This window comes from Mustela nivalis, assembly GCF_964662115.1.
Source record: "Mustela nivalis genome assembly, chromosome: 17".
NCBI classification, from domain to species: domain Eukaryota; kingdom Metazoa; phylum Chordata; class Mammalia; order Carnivora; family Mustelidae; genus Mustela; species Mustela nivalis.
The window spans coordinates 41,823,933-41,847,168 of record NC_139036.1 but is presented as its reverse complement, the minus strand read 5'-3'; the positions used below and the strand labels follow the sequence as shown (position 1 = coordinate 41,847,168).

Sequence of the window (23,236 nt, the reverse complement as noted above, 5' to 3'; positions counted from 1 at the left end):
AACATCTATGCTCATTAAACAGAGATCTCCTTTATCAAAATCATCCTATTTCAGGCTCTGGGGATACAAAAATGAGCAAAGCATAGTCCTTGCCCTAATGGAGTTTATATTCTAGAGGGAACCAGAAACATAAATGCATTTCTGGTAGAAAATGATATGATGGAGCCTATGTATGTACAAAGATACAAAAATGAGCAAAGCATAGTCCTTGCCCTAATGGAGTTTATATTCTAGAGGGAACCAGAAACATAAATGCATTTCTGGTAGAAAATGATATGATGGAACATATGTATGTACAAAGAACAACCAAACTGCAATGGAGCAAAGACTTCACTTTGTGTCGTGCCAAGGAAGATACAGGAGGAAGGTGGCATTTGAACTCAATGGGAAAAATAACTAGGAAAACATTGAGCTCACAAGAGACTTTGCAGGAAGAGGGACTATCATGAATGTAACTTGCTCTTTCCTTGAATATTTTATTCCCTAAATACCTGTGGCACTGAAGAATACCTCTTAGGAGTGAACCAGATGTGGCCTTGATTATAAAACTCTTTATGGCTGTAATTACTATGTAAGTACATGCAAGAACAAAAATATTTATATTCCCCTTCATGCTTCCAAGAAAATCTTAAAACATAAATGATACCACAAAAACTAACAGATATTTTAGGTTAGAATATTTGAAGATTTTTAAATAAAAATGTCATAAAGTATAACCAGAGTGTATTTTGACCTTTCAAAAGACAGATCAAAAACTATCAGCCCAATTATGCTAGCCCAGACCAGAAGACAATTCTGAAAATCAACACTGATCAATCCCAGATGACTCTGTTATTTAAAAATCCTGAGTTGCTGCTAACGGTTTCAAAGTACATCAGAGTGATGAGAAATAACACAGCTTGGAATGTTGTAGGAATTTCATTAACCCAATGACCACCAGAATATACACAATGAATCATAAGTCTCCTCACTTCTTACCCTCAAAAAGAAGGAGCTAGCTTCCTTTTTTTCTACCATATCTTCTGTGAATTTTTTGATATGATTGTCTGTTTTGTGTGTGTTGAGTTTGAGGAGTTTGATATCCAGGATCCAGATAGATCCTGGATATCAAACTTTTGTCTGTACTGTCATTTGCAAATATCTTCTCCCATTCCGTGGGTTGCCTCTTTGTTTTCTTGACTGTTTTCTTTGCTGTGCAGAAGCTTTTGATTTTGATGAAGTCCCAAAAGTTCATTTTCGCTTTTGTTTCCTTTGTCTTTAGAGACATATCTTGAAAGAAGTTGTTGTGGCTGATATCAAAGAGATTACTTCCTATGTTCTCCTCTAGGATTCTGATGGATTCCTGTCTCACATTGAGGTCTTTTATCCATTTTATCTTTGTGTACGGTGTAAGAGAATGGTCAAGTTTTCTACCAACATTCCATCTATTGAAATATTAATTTTCCACTAGAGATTCTTCTCCATCAGAAGTTCTTCCAAAATCATTGCAATATGAGAAACAGAGAAAAGACAGGGACCTACCTGTGTCACATGATACCCAGAGATTAACTGTGTCACATGATACCCAGAGATTAAAGGCTTGTGACACTGAAAACAAAGGAATAAATAAGAAGTGATTCACATGAAAACCCTGGGGAACTTGAGAAAAGGGAAATAACTATTTTCTATTCATGGGGAGTTTTTACTAGAAAAATATAATGATCTAATTTACTAATTGCATTTGTAGTCATATAAACAAAATGAAGGAAATTTGTCTTTTCATAATCACAGAGGTCCCTCAGCAGGGTATAAAAGGAGCCATGTGGCAAGGACACCTCCAAACTCACTCTTAGAAACACACCCACAACTTCCACCATCTGAAACCATGGTTAATTCTTCTTGTGACTCTGTCTGCTCTGGCCAGGGCTGCGGTCACGGCCTTTGCCAGGAGACATGCTGCTGCCCTTCCAGCTGTGGTTCCAGCTGCTGCAGGCCCAGCTGCTGCATCTCTAGCTGCTGCCGCCCCACCTGCTCCCAGACCACCTGCTGCAGGACCACCTGCTGCCGCCCCACCTGCTGTGTGTCCAGCTGCTGCCAGCCCTCCTGCTGTGGTTCCAGCTGCTGTGGCTCCAGCTGCTGCCGCCCCTCCTGCTGCATTTCTAGCTGCTGCAGCCCCTCCTGCTGTGGATCCAGCTGCGGTGGCTCGAGCTGCTGCTGCCCCTCCTGCTGCTGCCCCTCCTGCTGCCTGCGCCCAGTCTGTGGCCAGGTCTCCTGCCACACCACTTGCTATCGCCCCACCTGTGTTATCTCCACCTGCCCCCGCCCCATGTGCTGTGCCTCCTCCTGCTGCTGAGCCCCTTCCCTGAACCCACCCTCTCCCTTCATTGGGTTCATCATAGCAACAGACTCCATACACCATATGGATAACTTGGAGGTGGCCATTCCCAGCAACTATGTGTCTACATCCCAGCCTCAGGCCAAACTCTCACCTTTTCAAGTGGGCCCAGAATATGAAATTATATGAAATTATTCACAGAAAGAAATTACTAGAACTGCCCAAATTCTATTTCTGACCTTTTGATTTCTGGGCACCAAGTCACCCTGCCCCAAACACAGAAATTCCAGCAGAGCCTTCAAGGGCACTGTTGTCACAGCCTCAAATCCAAAAGTCTGTGTCCTTTTATAGGAAGATTTCCATATCTTATTACTACTTTTGAATAAAGCTCCACTTTCTTGGCCTAGAAATACAATGTTCTTGTGTCTGCTGTTTGGCAGTGTCCTCATTTCCTGGGAAATTATAGCCAACATGCCACTCTATCGGGTTTTCTAGTCACTGTTCTCACCTTCAGGAAAATCTGAACGTGGAGTGTGGCATTAAAAACCAACCAACCAACCAACATAGAAATAACAATATACAGAATGTCCAAAAGCACTGAAGAATCATAAAGATTTTTATGTAAAAAATTCGGAGGCATGGAGGAGCAGAGTTGTATAGCACAGCAAGCCTTTCTTCAATATTTCTGAAAGCCTACTTTGCCCTACAATTTCACTCCTGATAGATGTCTCATCACTCTGTCTCCCTTCCTCTCCCCATCTCCCTTGTTCTTCCCTTGTCTGGTTTTCTTGGAAAACCAGGGGGTCCTCCTTATGGTCTATCCATCTCCTATGTAATCCAATTTATTACCCTCTCAGCTTCTCTAACTTCATCTCCAACAATTAACAACAAAATAATGATCTTTCAGGAAAATCAACCACCCTGAGTAGTTGGAGGATATCAGAAAATGGAAAGTACTCAAATTTTAATATTTCTCTATCTTAATGACTTTTCTGGGATGTGTACTTATAGCCATGTTTAGGAGCACTTTGTCAACAAATATTATGAGGAGTGTGGGACTGACAAGAAATCAATCAATGCACTAGTTTGGTTCTTAGTAAGCCCAGAATACTCCAAAATCCTTATGGACTCTATCCCAGTTAAAAAAAAAAAGAATTAAAAATAAATTTCTGATGAAGTCATGCTAGTGAAAGCAGGAGAAAGATTTAGCAAGCTTTGTACTAAATGCATATTCTGAGAGTTTCAAAGCTAATAAGTAATACAGTGGGACTGAGTCATGATTGTGTTTAACTCCATAAATTAATTTAACTTGCCTGGGGACATTATCTCTCAACTCCACTCAAGTTACAAAATTCCTAATAGATCTGAGATGGTAGATGAAAATTAGTTGCACCATCAGTTGGCTTAAGCATAAAAAATTGGGTTGGTTTTTTTGGTTTTGGGGGGGGTTTGTTTTTTTGTTTGTTTGTTTTTTTGTTTGTTTGTTTTTGAGAGGGAGAGGCTCTATCAGTACTTTTTCTTTAACAATAAAGAAAATCTTAAAGAAAAAGAGTGTAAGTGGAAGAACTGGAAAGAAAACAATAACAACAACAAAAAATCCCCACCCTGGATTTAATGGAAAATCCAGAATTTCACACACATGGACTTGGTTTGCATATTAGTTATCTACACTTGTTGTGTAACAAGTTATCCTAAAATCTGGCAGCTTAAAACAACAAACATTTATTATCTCACATATTTTCTGACGGTTAGCAATCCAAAAGTGCCGGCAAGTCCAATGACCAGGGCTGTATTCCTATGGAGGCAGAAAAATCTACTTCCAGGCTCGCTCACATGGTTGCTGGAAGGAGACCAGTTCCTCACTCACCATGTGGGCTGTTCAGGCACCATGCCATCTGGCTCCCCCCAGAGCAAGTAATCTAAGAAAGTGAGAAAAGTAACAAGAAAGCCCAGGATGGAAGCCACAAGCTTATAATAACCTAATCTTGTGAGTGACATATTCTCAGTACTGCTGAATTCCATTATTTTCCAAATGAATCACCATGTCTAGCTCACACTCAAGGGGAAGGGATCACACAAGGACGTGAGTACCAGCAGTCACCGTAGAGCTTGCCAACTACAGTATGTAAGAGAGGTACTCACAAATCTGAAAACGGGTTTCAATGCTTCGGGCCTGCAGGTGATTTCCTGGGTCATAGGAAATGTTTACAGAGCAGACATCTATGACTTGGGCCATGGAAAAACTGAAGGAAGTGCAAGAGCAAACACAGGCACTGGAAAGGAATAGTCAGAGGGAAGGCAAGTAATAGAGCACAGTGTCCAAAAAAGAGTGGCAACTTGAAAAAAAAAAAAATCAAAGGACAGAATTCTACATCCAGCTATGACAAAGTAGCTGGTATCAGACTGAACCTCTCAATGAGGATAACTATAAGAACTGGATAAAGTTAAGAGAATAATTGATTTTAAACACTGGGAATTGATCTATGCAAGCAGGATCGAGCGTCCCATAGTCTTAGAAGAAAATTAAATCCTTTACATTGGAAGATAAAGTCACCTTAGGCCTCTCCAGTTTTTCATGTAAAATGTCTGGTATTCAATTAAAAATAGATATGCCAGAGGTTGGGGTACCAGATGGTCGGTATTATAGAGGGAACGGATTGCATGGAGCACTGGGTGTGGTGAAAAAATAATGACTACTGTTATGCTGAAAATAAATAAATTAATAAAAATTAAATAAATAATTTAATTTTTTCTTTTTCATTTTTTTTTTTTTCTTCTCGCCTTTGGGTAAATTTTTTTTTTTTTAACTGTTACCTTTTTCTTTTTTAACGATTTTTTACTAGTTTATCTAATATATATATTTTTTCTTTTTTACATTTTTCTCAGGTGTTTTCTTTTTTTAAAAAATTTTTTTCCTTTCTTTTTTTTTTTCTTTTCTTTGTTCTTTTTTTTTTCTTTCTTCCTTTTTGAACCTTTTTTTATCCCCTTTCTCCCCACTCACGATTTTGGATCTCTTCTAATTTGGTTAAAGCATATTTTCCTGGGGTTGTTGCCACCCTTTAGTATTTTACTTGCCCCTTCATTTACTCTTATCTGGCCAAAATGACAAGACGTAAAAATTCAACACAAAAAAAAGAACAAGAGGCAGTACCGAAAGCTAGGGACCTAATCAATACAGACATCGGTAAAATGTCAGATCTAGAGTTCAGAATGACAATTATCAAGGTTCTAGCCGGGCTCGAAAAAGGCATGGAAGATATTAGAGAAACCCTCTCGAGAGATATAAAAGCCCTTTCTGGAGAAATAAAAGAACTAAAATCTAACCAAGTTGAAATCAAAAAAGCTATTAATGAGGTGCAAACAAAAATGGAGGCTCTCACTGCTAGGATAAATGAGGCAGAAGAAAGAATTAGTGATATAGAAGACCAAATGACAGAGAATAAAGAAGCTGAGCAAAAGAGGGACAAACAGCTACTGGACCACGAGGGGAGAATTCGAGAGATAAGTGACACCATAAGACGAAACAACATTAGAATAATTGGGATTCCAGAAGAAGAAGAAAGAGAGAGGGGAGCAGAAGGTATACTGGAGAGAATTATTGGGGAGAATTTCCCCAATATGGCAAAGGGAATGAGCATCAAAATTCAGGAGGTTCAGAGAACGCCCTTCAAAATCAATAAGAATAGGCCCACACCCCGTCACCTAATAGTAAAATTTACAAGTCTCAGTGACAAAGAGAAAATCCTGAAAGCAGCCCGGGAAAAGAAGTCTGTAACATACAATGGTAAAAATATTAGATTGGCAGCTGACTTATCCACAGAGACCTGGCAGGCCAGAAAGAGCTGGCATGATATTTTTAGAGCACTAAACGAGAAAAACATGCAGCCCAGAATACTATATCCAGCTAGGCTATCATTGAAAATAGAAGGAGAGATTAAAAGCTTCCAGGACAAACAACAACTGAAAGAATTTGCTAATACCAAACCAGCTCTACAGGAAATATTGAAAGGGGTCCTCTAAGCAAAGAGAGAGCCTACAAGTGGTAGATCAGAAAGGAACAGAGACCATATATAGTAACAGTCACCTTACAGGCAATACAATGGCACTAAATTCATATCTCTCAATAGTTACCCTGAATGTGAATGGGCTAAATGCCCCTGTCAAAAGACAAAGGGTATCAGAATGGATAAAAAAACAAAACCCATCTATATGTTGCCTCCAAGAAACTCATTTTAAGCCCGAAGACACCTCCAGATTTAAAGTGAGGGGGTGGAAAAGAATTTACCATGCTAATGGACATCAGAAGAAAGCAGGAGTGGCAATCCTTATATCAGATCAATTAGATTTTAAGCCAAAGACTATAATAAGAGATGAGGAAGGACACCATATCATACTCAAAGGGTCTGTCCAACAAGAAGATTTAACAATTTTAAATATCTATGCCCCCAACGTGGGAGCAGCCAACTATATAAACCAATTAATAACAAAATCAAAGAAACACATCAACAATAATACAATAATAGTAGGGGACTTTAACACTCCCCTCACTGAAATGGACAGATCATCCAAGCAAAAGATCAGCAAGGAAATAAAGGCCTTAAACGACACACTGGACCAGATGGACATCACAGATATATTCAGAACATTTCATCCCAAAGCAACAGAATACACATTCTTCTCTAGTGCACATGGAACATTCTCCAGAATAGATCACATCCTCGGTCCTAAATCAGGACTCAACCGGTATCAAAAGATTGGGATCATTCCCTGCATATTTTCAGACCACAATGCTCTAAAGCTAGAACTCAACCACAAAAGGAAGTTTGGAAAGAACCCTAATACATGGAGACTAAACAGTATCCTTCTAAAGAATGAATGGGTCAACCGGGAAATTAAAGAAGAATTGAAAAAAATCATGGAAACAAATGATAATGAAAATACAACGGTTCAAAATCTGTGGGACACAACAAAGGCAGTCCTGAGAGGAAAATATATAGCGGTACAAGCCTTTCTCAAGAAACAAGAAAGGTCTCAGGTACACAACCTAACCCTACACCTAAAGGAGCTGGAGAAAGAACAAGAAAGAAACCCTAAGCCCAGCAGGAGAAGAGAAATCATAAAGATCAGAGCAGAAATCAATGAAATAGAAACCAAAAAAACAATAGAACAAATCAACGAAACTAGGAGCTGGTTCTTTGAAAGAATTAATAAAATTGATAAACCCCTGGCCAGACTTATCAAAAAGAAAAGAGAAAGGACCCAAATAAATATAATCATGAATGAAAGAGGAGAGATCACAACTAACACCAAAGAAATACAAACTATTATAAGAACATACTATGAGCAACTCTACGCTAATAAATTTGACAATCTGGAAGAAATGGATGCATTCCTAGAAACATATAAACTACCACAACTGACCCAGGAAGAAATAGAAAGCCTGAACAGACCCATAACCAGTAAGGAGATTGAAACAGTCATTAAAAATCTCCAAACAAACAAAAGCCCAGGGCCAGACGGCTTCTCGGGGAAATTCTACCAAACATTTAAAGAAGAACTAATTCCTATTCTCCTGAAACTGTTCCAAAAAATAGAAATGGAAGGAAAACTTCCAAACTCATTTTATGAGGCCAGCATCACCTTGATCCCAAAACCAGACAAGGATCCCACCAAAAAAGAGAGCTATAGACCGATATCGTTGATGAACACAGATGCGAAAATACTCAACAAAATACTAGCCAATAGGATTCAACAGTACATTAAAAAGATTATTCACCACGACCAAGTGGGATTTATTCCAGGGCTGCAAGGTTGGTTCAACATCCGCAAATCAGTCAATGTGATACAACACATCAATAAAAGAAAGAATAAGAACCATATGATACTCTCAATAGATGCTGAAAAAGCATTTGACAAAGTACAGCATCCCTTCCTGATCAAAACTCTTCAAAGTGTAGGGATAGAGGGCACATACCTCAATATCATCAAAGCCATCTATGAAAAACCCACCGCAAATATCATTCTCAATGGAGAAAAACTGAAAGCTTTTCCACTAAGGTCAGGAACACGGCAGGTATGTCCATTATCACCACTGCTATTCAACATAGTACTAGAGGTCCTAGCCTCAGCAATCAGACAACAAAAGGAAATTAAAGGCATCCAAATCGGCAAAGAAGAAGTCAAATTATCACTCTTCGCAGATGATATGATACTATATGTGGAAAACCCAAAAGACTCCACTCCAAAACTGCTAGAACTTATACAGAAATTCAGTAAAGTGTCAGGATATAAAATCAATGCACAGAAATCAGTTGCATTTCTCTACACCAACAGCAAGACAGAAGAAAGAGATATTAAGGAGTCAATCCCATTTACAATTGCATCCAAAACCATAAGATACCTAGGAATAAACCTAACCAAAGAGACACAGAATCTATACTCAGAAAACTATAAAGTACTCATGAAAGAAATTGAGGAAGACACAAAGAAATGGAAAAATCTTCCATGCTCCTGGATTGGAAGAATAAATATTGTGAAAATGTCTATGCTACCTAAAGCAATCTACACATTTAATGCAATTCCTATCAAAGTACCATCCATCTTTTTCAAAGAAATGGAACAAATAATGCTAAAATTTATATGGAACCAGAAAAGACCTCGAATAGCCAAAGGGATATTGAAAAAGAAAGCCAACGTTGGTGGCATCACAATTCCGGACTTCAAGCTCTATTACAAAGCTGTCATCATCAAGACAGCATGGTACTGGCACAAAAACAGCCACATAGATCAATGGAACAGAATAGAGAGCCCAGAAATAGACCCTCAAATCTATGGTCAACTCATCTTCGACAAAGCAGGAAAGAATGTCCAATGGAAAAAAGACAGCCTCTTCAATAAATGGTGCTGGGAAAACTGGACAGCCACATGTAGAAAAATTAAATTGGATCATTTCCTTACACCACACACAAAAATAGACTCAAAATGGATGAAGGACCTCAATGTGCGAAAGGAATCCATCAAAATCCTTGAGGAGAACACAGGCAGCAACCTCTTCGACCTCTGCCGCAGCAACATCTTCCTAGGAACAACGCCAAAGGCAAGGGAAGCAAGGGCAAAAATGAACTATTGGGATTTCATCAAGATCAAAAGCTTTTGCACAGCAAAGGAAACAGTTAACAAAATCAAAAGACAACTGACAGAATGGGAGAAGATATTTGCAAACGACATATCAGATAAAGGACTAGTGTCCAGAATCTATAAAGAACTTAGCAAACTCAACACCCAAAGAACAAATAATCCAATCAAGAAATGGGCAGAGGACATGAACAGACATCTCTGCAAAGAAGACATCCAGATGGCCAACAGACACATGAAAAAGTGCTCCATATCACTCGGCATCAGGGAAATACAAATCAAAACCACAATGAGATATTACCTCACACCAGTCAGAATGGCTAAAATCAACAAGTCAGGAAATGACAGATGCTGGCGAGGATGTGGAGAAAGGGGAACCCTCCTACATTGTTGGTGGGAATGCAAGCTGGTGCAGCCACTCTGGAAAACAGCATGGAGGTTCCTCAGAATGTTGAAAATAGAACTGCCCTATGACCCAGCAATTGCACTATTGGGTATTTACCCTAAAGGTACAAATGTAGTGATCCAAAGGGGCACATGCACCCGAATGTTTATAGCAGCAATGTCCACAATAGCCAAACTATGGAAAGAACCTAGATGTCCATCAACAGATGAATGGATCAAGAAGATGTGGTATATATACACAATGGAATACTATGCAGCCATCAAAAGAAATGAAATCTTGCCATTTGCGACAACATGGATGGAACTAGAGCAAATCATGCTTAGCGAAATAAGTCAAGCAGAGAAAGACAACTATCATATGATCTCCCTGATATGAGGAAGTGGTGATGCAACATGGAGGCTTAAGTGGGTAGGAGAAGAATCAATGAAACAAGATGGGATTGGGAGGGAGACAAACCATAAGTGACTCTTAATCTCACAAAACAAACTGAGGGTTGCTGGGGGGAGGGGGTTTGGGAGAAGAGGGTGGGATTATGGACATTGGGGAGGGTATGTGCTTTGGTGAGTGCTGTGAAGTGTGTAAACCTGGTGATTCACAGACCTGTACCCCTGGGGATAAAAATATATGTTTATAAAAAAATAAAAAATTTAAAGGTTGAAAAAAAATAAATAAATAAATAAATAAAACCAAGGAAAAGACAGTAGAAATATACTCAGAAATGATCCATGTAAATAATCAAAACTAACTTTAAAATAACTATGATTAATATATTTAAAGTAATAGATGAAAAAATGGCAAATTTTATCAGAGAACCAAAATATGTAAAAACAAAAATAAAAACAAAAATGAAAAGTCTAGTGAAAATCCTAGAATTAAAAAATTAAAAACCTGAAACTCAGAACTCAATAAAGGGGTTTAGCAGATTGGACAGAAGAAAGAACACACTGGAAATAGAAAATATCCACACTAAAATACAAAAAGAAAAAAGGTTGGAAAAATACAGACAAGAGCATGAGGTACACATGGAACAAAGTGAAAAAAGATCAAATGTACACATAAATTTGAGTCCCAGGAAAAGAGAACCGGAAAGAAGCTATAAACAAAGAGATAGATGGATGATGAGCAATTTAACAAAAGTAATGGAAACAACAAACCATAGATTTAAGAACCTCTTTGAACTCCAATTTATTTATAGTCTTCATAATCTTCAATTATCTAAATTCTTGAGGTTACATTTTCTTTTCTTGAATCGACTATGCTACTCATGATGGAATACCCTCTTGCATACTTTGTAATATTTTTCCCTCTTGCATACTTTGTAACATTTCTCCTGTGGACATCCCATGCAACCTGTGTGTGGTTTCTTTTCCTTGGGCTTACTGTGTCTTTAATTTCGAGTTTTTCTTTCATAGCAGTTATTTCTGTGTGGTATGATTTTTGCTTTTGTTTCTGACGATTCCAAGAACATTTGGGTGATGCATTTTGACAGGAATACTACATACATGCTGTGTCCTTTCAGTGTGTGACTTAGGCAGACACATGTCCATTTGTCTTATTATTAACAATGCTAACATTGATCCCATGGTTAAGCTTTTCTTCTCAAGTTTCTCCACAGTAAAGTTAGCATTTTCCCCTTTGAAATTAATAAATGACCAATGAGGAAATATTTTTTAAATGTCCAAATATCTTGTCCCCCAACAAACTCACCTATTAGCTGTAGCCTCCACTGATGATATTTACCTGAATCAAGTTTTATTATGAGGGGTAAATGGTGATTTTTTTTTAAACTCAGTTTTTCCTTCTACATTTATTAGTTGACATTCTACTACCATGGATAACTTCCTCATCTTTCTTTTCATTTCTTTAATTAGTCTCAATATGGACTTGTGGGAGTTTTTTTAATGGATTAAAATCCATTACTATTGCTATTCATTTTGCTATTCAAGTTGTCCCATAGTGGACCAGTGAGAGTCCCTTAAGAAGCTCCAAACATTTTTTAATATTTACAAACAACGAGTTCTTGGTAACGGTTTCAAATTGAACACAGGAAGTAATACCTTGCACATACTTTGAAACAGCCAGAGTCCACTCTCTGATGAGAATTTATGACTCACTGATAGGGTCTATCTTCCTCATAGCCCACAGGTATCTCATAAAGATGAACTTTTTTCTATCCACTACTATAATTCTACCTCTCTCATTCTTTTTTCTAGCAAATTTTTAAATATTTATTTACTTATTTAAATTTCTTTTCAGTGTTCCAGAATTCATTCTTTATACACCACACCCAGTGTTCCATGCAATACATGCCCTCCATAAAGCCCACCATCAGGTTCACCCAACCTCCCACCCCCTCTTCCTTCCAAAACCCTCTGTTTGTTTCTAAGAGTCCACAGCCTCTCATGGTTCATCTCCCCCTCCAATTTCCCCCAACTCACTTCTCTACCTCTCTTTTGACATCAAAAAGATGTGAATAATTTGTCCAAACAACATCATGGAGTGATACCCAGATCACAGGTAAACCTCAATGATGGAACCCATGCGATGGGCCCTTTTGACAAACAAGAAAATAGAAAAGACAATTTTGAGAATAACCAGATTGGAAACCTTAACATACCCAGAAAAGGATATCTTATTTTTCCTCATCTGAAAATATTTAACCAGAAAAACACAGTGATTTAATTTAATGACTAATACTTCCTCAGGAAAAGAAAAGTAGGAAATGGTCCAGGATAAAAACACAGCGGCTTCAGCAGAGTATAAAAGAGGACAAGCAGCACAGGGATTTTCAAATTCACTAAGCTCACTCTCTTCCTAATACCAGCACCTCCACCCTCTGACATCATGGTCAACTCCTGTTGTGGCTCCGTCTGCTCTGAACAGGGCTGTGGCAAGGAGACCTGTTGCTGCCCCAGCTGCTGCCAGACCACCTGCTGCAGGACCACCTGCTGCCGCCCCAGCTGCTGTGTGTCCAGCTGCTGCCAGCCCTCCTGTTGTGGTTCCAGCTGCTGTGGCTCCAGCTGCTGCAGGCCTAGCTGCTGCATTTCCAGCTGCTGTCGCCCCGCCTGCTGTGGATCCAGCTGCGGTGGCTCCAGCTGCTGTGGCACTAGCTGCTGCCGCCCCTCCTGCTGCATTTCTAGCTGCTGCCGCCCCTCCTGCTGTGGCTCCAGCTGCGGTGGCTCCAGCTGCTGCCGCCCCTCCTGCTGCTGCCCCTCCTGCTGTCTGCGTCCAGTCTGTGGCCAGGTCTCCTGCCACACCACCTGCTATCGCCCCACCTGTGTCATCTCCACCTGCCCCCGCCCCATGTGCTGTGCCTCCTCTTGCTGCTGAGACCCTTCCCTGTGATGACCACCGACTTTGTTTACCTCTGTCCCACATTTGTAGACCCTCCCTTTGTGCTTTTTAAACACATGGAGTGGAAATGATGCTGCTCAACTGAATTGGGCCTTGATTCCATGGAGGAACCAATCACACTGTTGAAGAAGATGGATGTGGCATGGAGCTTGCTTACAGTTGCTTATACAGTAAGAAATTTTACCCTTCCACAATTGGTGAAATCATTCTCCTAACTTCCCTTTTCTAGGCTTTTACTGTAACGTGGTATATTTTTGTACCAAAATAAAGCTACAATTCCCTGCATTAACAATTCAGTGTGATTACTGCTCCCTGAAGATTTTGTCTTCAGCTCGTAGGCAACTGTATTTGACTTACACCTGCAGCAAACACACATGGTCTTGTCACTTCTCAATAAATAGTTTCCATTATTCACTGCCTGAATCTTTCCTATGTGCCTCCTTATTTCATGGGCAAATCACCTAACACTATGAACCTGTCCTAGGAAAATAAACAAAAAAGTGAAAACTAGAAGTTTGGAAGACTGTAGGTAGATAAAAGCAAAAATAACACAATACATGTTTCATGCATCACACCAGCCACCATAGCTATGCAATCTATTGCTCAGCAGAGTCTACAAATTTGTATTCGGACTTGTACTCAATGACACTAGTGTCACCCATGCAGCAAATTAAATTTTCACCGATTCTGACTCTGTTTATGATAGGGCTTTAGTCAAGTCTCATTTTTTTTTCCTTTTGATAGAGAAGTTTCAGATCCTTATGAATTCAAGGGACAGGCAGTTTGTCTAGATGAGTAAAGCATGCCCTTAATAAGATCAAGTGTTTGGTGGAAACTGGAGCAATGTGTAGACTGCATGACCACATAAGAGGGTATTCCTGAGTTCCTGTCAATTGCTTCCATGGGAAAATGGGGACCCAGTGTTTTCACTGGAAAGTGCGTCTGCTTTCATTGACCCTCCCAAAAGCCAATTTCTTCATTCATTCAACCAAATAATATTTATTGAGCATTTATTACATGGGAGGCACAGTTAAAAGTACTGCAGTAAATGCAGAGACCAACACACAGAAAGCTCTCTACAGTAATAGAGCAGATATTCTGGTAGAGTTATTTACTTTTTTAGTAAATAGTAAAGTTTTTTCTATACGTTTGTCCACTCAGGTTTCTACACAATATTTTTTCTCTGTGCTTTTACTTGTATGAATAAGACTGAGCTTTGAAGCCCCTCTTCAGATGAAAGTATCTGTGATACATATGGGGACACAGTTCCCAAAGGATGGTTTTACTAATGATGTACCCCACCCTTCAACCATAGAGCCACAGTAAGGTTGCTCAAGTTAGAAGAGGGAAGGAGAGATACATTCACTGATGAAGAAAAGAATGGAGCTAATTCATCAGTTACTCACTTGGGGTGAGAACTAACAGAAGGCTGGATTCCCATACTGCAAAAAAAAAAAAAAAAAGTAGAGAATATATGTAATAGATATCCCAAAGGGAGAAACAAAGCAATAAAACATACTAAGAACTATAATTCAAATAAAGGAACAGTTGTATGTACCTGGAAAAATCAGGCCATGGTGGTAAAAACTGAGACATAATAAATTTATAATATATGATATATTTTATTATGTTGTATTATAGTATGATGATCCCAAACTATTGGATTTCAAAGAAAAAAAATTTGAATATCTAGGCAAAATATCCATGTCAGTTAAAAGGAAAAGGAAACAAGATCGCATTCATGCATTTTGATGGCAACACTTCACATCAGAAGATAAATAAAGTAGCATTCTTAAGACATACAAGGAAAGAAAACATGATCCCAGCATTTTATATCCAGACAAACCAAGTTCCATGCTACAAATAAACTACTGTGAACATGAGAGAGCTCAGGGAATAATCCTTCTGTGGATATATTCTAAGGGATTTATTAGTGAATGAGCTTTAAACCAACAAGATCAGTGAAGGTATGGGAGGGATAATCTTCATGAATACTAGCAGAGAGAGATATATAAATATATTATGGGCTGAATATATATGTGAAATGCATACTTATTATCTGCAGAACTAAGAATGAATAATGAACAGGCAAGAGGCAGTATTAATGTGATGGATACAGATTGACCACATAGATACAGTACAATTTAAAAAAAAAAAAGTCCCTTCAATAAATGGTGCTGGGAAAACTGGGCAGCTATATGTAGAAGAATGAAACTCAACTCAAATTAGTCTGGTAGAGTATTATATACAAATGTTCATTTAAAGGTAACTGTTAGTATAAAATACAAACCTTCCTAAATATCAAAAACATACTGAAAAAGAAACAGAGAATAAAGCAGTGAAGGATTAGAGATAGAGAGAGAAAGATGTAGAGATGTAGGTATTTAATACTTATATTACATATGCATAATTCACTATATGTTGTAGGACACTATTCATTATATATTATATATCACTATTCATTATGACACATATATATATAAACTACATATATAATAAAAATTACATAACTAAAGTTAAACATATTGATCAATTGATCATACCAATACACGTAATAGGCTCAACTCACCTGTAAAAAGAAAAAGATTTTCAGATTGGCTAAAAAATAAAAACACAACACTGCTGTATACAAGAGATACAACTAAAACAATCGGTTTCAGAAGGTTAAAAGAATAAAGACATATCATAGAAAATGCAAATAAAAGAAAGCAGAAGTCACAATTTTGATACCAAACAAGTGAGATTTATACCAAAAAGCATTATAGGACACAAAGTGGGATACTTCATGATGTTAAAGGCTACAATGAAGATATAACAACAAAGCTAAACTTTCAGAAACAGAAGGTGTTACAAGAATTAAAAGACACAGCCAAAATCAAAAACTAACACACTGTTGATGGACATCTAGGTTCTTTCCATACATAGTTTGGCTACTGTAGACATTGCTGCTATAAGATGAATGGATAAAGAAGAGGTGGTGTATATATATATATATATACACAATGGAATACTATGCAGCCATCAAAAGAAATGAAATCTTGTCATTTGCAACAAGGTGGATGGAACTAGAAGGTATTATGCTTAGCAAAATAAGTCAATAAGAGAAAGATAACTATCATATGATCTCCCAAATGGAGATGCAATGTGGCAGGTTTGGGGGTTAGGAAAAGAATAAATGAAACAAGATGGGATCAGGAGGGAGACAGACCATAAGAGAATCTTAATCTCACAAAACAAACTGAGGGTTGATAGGAGGATGGGGGTAGGGAGAGGGTGGTGGGGTTATGGACATTGGGGAGGGTATGTGCTATGGTGAGTGCTGTGAAGTGTGTGAACCTGGTGATTCACAGACATGTACCATGGGGCTAATAATACATTATATGTTCATAAAAAAATTTAAAACATATATTTAAAAAAACTAACACACTGTATGAAGAAAAACCATACGAAGAAAAATCAACAAGAATAGGAAATAACTACACATAATTAATAAGGCAGATCTTGCAGATACGGATCAAATCAACCCTCAAGGTAAAAAAGATACCTCTTGTTTTCAAGTGCACAATACTATTTTAATCATGAAAGCCTGAAAACAACACCAATGTCCATAAATAAGGAGCTGGATAAATAAATCATATTATGGCAACAGAACAGGACACTTTGTGGCTAAAAATGAAATGAAGAATATCTGAACTAAACAACTGTGAAATAACATAATTCTGGGATAAATTGTTAAGTGAAGCAAAGCAAGTTGGAGTAAAGTGTATCTCATGTATCTCTGTCTGTCAAATAAATAAATAAATTCTTTTTAAAAAATTTTAAAAAATAGCCATGGGAGGGAAATTTTTACATTATAAAAATGATTCTCTGTGGGGGAAGGAAGGAACAGAAATAACAAGACTTCCTTAAACATGCCTCAATTTGTTGAATTTATTTTGGGACTACAAATACTTTCCATAATTGCAAAACAACATTTAAATTTTAAAAAGGGATTCCTAAAAACTATTTTTTTAAAAGCCACTGAAAATTATATATATATATAAAAGAAAGGTGAGAGGAATACATGTGAAAAAATGATATTCAAGATGTTTAAATTTTAAAATATAGAAGATGCAAAATAAAAAAAAAAAGGCCACTGAATATGTGCTCTGTTCCATGCATGATGAAAATACTGTAAGTTTCAAGCATTCAGATGTCTCCATCCAGCTGGAGACAGACAATCACATTCAGGTTACAGTAGATGTGCAGAATCTGAGTGCTCCACAATGTGATATCAAACATAAAGGAGGAACAGATGAGGTTTAGAAAAGAAGAAGAAATGTCTAAGAAAACATAACAGAGGATGAAGCGCTCTGGGCTGGAACTTAAAGAGAGAATAAGGAATTATTGATTTTTTAAAAGATTTTATTTATTTATTTGACAGACAAAGAAAACAAGCAGGCAGAGAGGTAGGCAGAGAGAGGAAGGGAAGCAGGCTCCCTGCTGAGCAGAGAGTCTGATGGGGGCCTCAATCCCAGGATCCTGGAACCATGACCTGAGCTGAAGGCAGAGTCTTTAACCCACTGAGCCACCCAGGTGCCCTGGAATTGCTGATTTGATGTGGGAGAATGCACTTTCTAAGAAGATTTAATAGCAAAATCAAAGGTATACACTTCATAAGACTCAGCAACCTAACACATCTCTATGTGAACTCTTAGAGAATAATGAGTACTTCATGGGTTCTTTAAGAAGAAAAATCAAAAAAGTAATTACAAAGCATTCAGAAGACTATCTGGCACATGGCAAGTACTCATAAACAGTATCTGTAATATCTCATTTCTCACTGTAGGTAAATGAGCCTTAAATACATAATGCTTGTTTTTGACACAAATTCTTGGAATATTTGCCCAAATCTTGTCTTTCAATATATCAGAGTTAAGTGCCCATACAAACAGCAAGGCTTATCTGTTTATATCTTCTTTAAGCAGAATGATTTGAATTTGAATTATGGAAAGAACACAAGAAAAAGATGCTTTAAATAAAACTTTATTTATAATTCAGAATCTATTACATATGTTGGACAATCAAAAGAAAGATCAAACCTGCTCACCTTTACCATACTATATGTGAAGATCCCTAAAGGAAAAAGTTCATTTCTGAAAATTGTTCTTTCATCAAAAAGGAATGAGTCAAAGCTATAACTTGAGGAGGATTCATTACAATGAGTTTAGACACTGTGACACCCTGACTCTCCAATTATCCAGGAAATACAGTCCAGTCCTCCCATTATTTGTAGACAAGTAACCCCAGTGATGAGTCTTTCCTCTTATTTCCTTATCAGTACTCCACCTGACACTAGAATGCATTTTTCCACTTTGACCAAAAGAGAGAGAGAGAGACTGAGAGAGAGACTTGGCACTATAAAAGCCATCCTCAAAATATGATCATGGAAAAATAGGAATTAAATTCTTGATCATATTTTGAGGATTATTATCACAACGACAGTCTCTCTCTTTTGGGGGGAAGGGCAAAGTGGAAAAGTGCTACTGTCAGGTGGGGTGCTGATAAGGAAATAAAAGGAAACTCATCACTAGGTGAAACAGGTGATAGGAATTAAGGAGTGCATTTGTAATGAGCACTGGGTGATGTATGGAACTGCTGAATCACTGTATCATACACCAGAAACTAATGTAACACTGTATGTTAACTATACTTGAATTAAAATAAAATATGACCACTGGAGTCATACACAAAAATGGGACACATGGAAAAAGTCAATAATAGAATATCATATGACAGTTCCAACATATAAGATATAATATAAAGAAAAATATGCAAATGTGGTTCAGTGAATCACAATGCTGCAGGAAAAGGGAAATGATGCTTTTCTCAGATATCAGCATATTTAACCTAATAAACATAATTATTAACTTGTAACACTAATTGCTTCCTGGTAGGAATAACAAGAATGCTCCTTGTGGTAACATCAGCTACTCAGCAGAGTATAAGAGGGGACAGAGGTGAGGAGACTTTCAAACTCAAGAAACCACTCTTGTGGAAACCCACCTATACCCACTTGTGGAACCCCACTCCTCCCACTGACACCATGGTCAACTCCTGTTGTGGATCCGTCTGCTCAAACCAGAGCAGTGGCCAGGAGGCCTGCTGCCACCCCAGCTGCTGCCAGACCACCTGCTGCAGGACCACCTGCTGCCGCCCCAGCTGCTGTGTGTCCAGCTGCTGCCGCCCCTCCTGCTGCGGTTCCAGCTGCTGCAGGCCCAGCTGCTGTGGCTCCAGCTGCTGCCGCCCCACCTGCTGCCAGACCACCTGCTGCAGGACCACCTGCTGCCGCCCCAGCTGCTGTGTGTCCAGCTGCTGCCGCCCCTCCTGCTGCGGTTCCAGCTGCTGCAGGCCCAGCTGCTGTGGCTCCAGCTGCTGCCGCCCCACCTGCTGCCAGACCACCTGCTGCAGGACCACCTGCTGCCGCCCCAGCTGCTGTGTGTCTACCTGCTGCCAGCCCACCTGCTGCCAGCCCTCCTGCTGTGGTTCCAGCTGCTGTGGCTCCAGCTGCTGCAGGCCCAGCTGCTGCATCTCTAGCTGCTGCCGCCCCTCCTGCTGTGGCTCCAGCTGCTGTGGCTCCAGCTGCTGCAGGCCCAGCTGCTGCACCTCTAGCTGCTGCCGTCCCACCTGCTGCCAGACCACCTGCTGCAGGACCACCTGCTGCCGCCCCAGCTGCTGTGTGTCCAGCTGCTGCCAGCCCTCCTGCTGTGGTTCCAGCTGCTGTGGCTCCAGCTGCTGCAGGCCTAGCTGCTGCATTTCCAGCTGCTGTCGCCCCTCCTGCTGTGGATCCAGCTGCTGTGGTACTAGCTGCTGCCGCCCCTCCTGCTGCTGCCCCTCCTGCTGCCTGCGCCCAGTCTGTGGCCAGGTCTCCTGCCACACCACCTGCTATCGCCCCACCTGTGTCATCTCCACCTGCCCCCGTCCCATGTGCTGTGCCTCCTCTTGCTGTTGAGCTCCCTGCCCTCTGACTACCATCTCTGCTTACCTCTGCCCCCCAGATATAGATTCTTTTTGTGAGGACCCTTTTTGTGCTGACCTTTAGGACACATGCAATGGGGTTAATGTTGCTCAACTGAGTTTGGTCTCATTATTCTAATGAGTCCATCAGTGTCCCACTGACACTATGAGCATATTCTGGCCTCAGTCTACTAGTGGACCTCTCCCTTTCATCCAAGTGTGAATTTTCTTACAGCATACCAACTGTTGTATTGACCAACTCTCCCAAATTCTCCTTAATTTTGAGGCACCAACTCATCAAGCTCAAGGGGCTAAAGTTTGATTGCAGTATTTCTACATTACAGATTTTTATAGTCTCTCTTAATTGTCCAGTGGATTCTTTTATAATTCTTAATCCCCTTTCTTATGTTATAACTCTATGCCAAAATAAACCAACACTTTCCTGTACAAAAATTCAGTGTATTAGTACTCTTCTTTAAGATTTTCAGTGCAGTCACTGGGTAAGACTGATGAGTCATTCACTGACTTCTACCTCTGAAACCAAAAATACATTATATGTTAATTGAATTTGGATTAAAAAATAAAATAAAAAATAAATTTTTAAAAAAGTTTTTAATGCAGTCTGGACAACTATATTTTACCTATACATGTAGGACAGACAACATGGCTTTGTCAATTTTTCAATAGAGGGAAAGCCCAATTTAGTCACAGCTTCAGTTTCACTGGCAGTCTATTAAGTTCTTAGATAAAACAGACATTCTTGGGAATTCATGGATAAAAATCAGAGAGAATTTTTTTTGGAAAACCTGTAAGAAATTAATGCTCCCTGGGACATCTTTTCCATACTATGTATCTGTGAACGCAGTTAATAGTAACTATAAGGAAAATGAAATTGAATGTAGCTGTGAGGAATTGATGATTTGGGGAAAACATAATGAAAGGCTGAGGTTGATAAATCAGATATTAAAGGACAGATGTAAAAGTCAGAGGTTTCACTGGCAGCATAGAAATGGACTCTCTTAAAGATTAAACAAAGCTGAGGACCAAGGCTAGGACTGCGTCAGAGGAGGAGCAGAGCTCCAGAGGTGGTTGTTCATTCAGCCTGGGTAGTTCTGCCATGCCAAGGTCAGGGCCCTAGTTGGGAGAGAAGGAGACCCTGAGATAGGAGATGGAGACATCTGGAATGAAGCACTTGAAGATCTTGAGTTCCCAAATTTCCCTGAACCCTCTGGGCTTGGAAAAGTGATCGGATTTCCTTGTTGACTTTTAGCGCCACCTCCATTCTTGAAGATGATACAGAAGCTTCAGTGTTGAAAAACAGGCAATAAAAGCTCCCTTCACTACCTTCTCACACCTCACTTTGTCACAGACCAATAACTATGGCTAAATTACACAACTAACCCAGAGAACAGCTGAATGTGTTAATGGGAGACTGTATCCCACAAGATCTAAAGTCTGCTTGCTGTTGGTGATAATCACCTAGGACCATATTTCATTTAGGCATAGCAAAATCATGATATTGCAATTCTATTGTTGCTCTGCCTGCTATTTATTAGCTGGGGTAATTCCATACAGAGAAACTTCCCCACATCAAATTTAGTAATCCACATGTATAGGAAAGGCAAAATAAATGTTTGATTCTTCCCTTTTATTTACCAGTTTGCATACTCCAAGACTGATTTAAGAGTTTGCTGGTTTTTTCTTAATTTTGCATTAATATGAACTCATAGATTTCAATATACTTGATAGTGAATCAGTCCATTCCAGTTCATATCCCTCTATTGATCCTCAAATAAGCAACTTCAAGTTGGCCTCCAAGACCCAGTAATCTTTGAAAATTCCTCTTTTTCATGTAACAGGATATTACAGACTTGTTTGTCCACTTCCTTCCCCAGACTTCTAATCAACAATTTCTCTGAGGCCTGCCAGTTCCTTTCAGGAGGAAACAGTATTTGAGACCATAAACTGAAATATGCAGGTGTTCATTACTAGTAAATCACTTTGTTTTAGCTTTTTCAACATTCACAACTAGAAAATATGTATTTAAATGGTAAACCATGTCATGAGTTTCTACTGAGAACTATAGGGCTTTTACTAAACCTCATATATCTTACTTATAACTCTCATTTCTCCTCTGCCAAAAATGTCTCAATTACACCATTGTATTTACTCATTTTCTTTATTCTATATTCTATATGTTTTATATATTCTATATGTTTGTCCAACACTCTCAGAATACATTACCAATACTAACAACAACTAACAACAATATGGATATTGAAAACAAGACTGTTTTTCAGTTGTTTTACTTATTTTTGATCTTCGAATAGTTGCTTTTTATGCCTGGATATACAGTTACATTCTTTTATTATTGTTGTTGTTTTAATGATTTTGATATTTCAAAAACTTTAATTTTATTTTATAACCATGTAAAATATTGACATGAGTCCAAAGTCAATCCTACAGAACAAGGTATATCCCAAGAATTTAGCTTTTATCCTCTGTTTCTCCACTCTGATACTTCCATTACTTTTTGTTTTCTTCTCAGTTTTATTAAGGTACAACTGACATACAAAAGTTGCACTTACTTTAACCATATAATTTGATGTTTTGATATATACAGTTGAAATCAACACCACATCAAGGTAATGAACATCTATCACCGCCTTTATAGTTCCTTCCCATGCCCTACCCCCAGTCAACCACCAATCCACTGTCACTATAAATGTTTCCATTTTCTAGAATTTAATGGAATCCTACTATTGTGTACCCTACCTTGCCTTTTCACTCAGCATAATTATATTGAAATTCATGTTGTCATGTGTATCACTAGTTCTTTTTTTTTCAGCTAATTTTTCTATATTTTCCAAGTTCATGTTTTATTTTAATTCATTCCTCTGTCTCTCCCATGCACGTGTGTGCCATGCTCTCTCAAAAATATGGAACACTTCGTGAATTTGTGTGTCATCTTTGCACAGGGGCCATGCTAATCCTCTCTGTATTGTTCCAACTTTAGTATATGTGGGGCCCAA

The 23,236-nt window shown here is 38.8% G+C and overlaps 1 protein-coding gene across 1 annotated transcript in view; it reads left to right on the top strand.

Annotated features, from left to right (window-relative positions):
• Positions 1-23,236, top strand: part of LOC309851446 (uncharacterized protein) — a gene marked incomplete at both ends in the record, with an annotated part of 110,077 nt that overhangs the window by 34,276 nt on the left and 52,565 nt on the right. Inside the window, 3 exon segments of the mRNA XM_082706766.1 lie at positions 1,963-2,312; positions 12,679-13,085; positions 19,348-20,094. Of these exon segments, the coding sequence (XP_082562892.1) occupies positions 1,963-2,312; positions 12,679-13,085; positions 19,348-20,094 (1,504 nt within the window).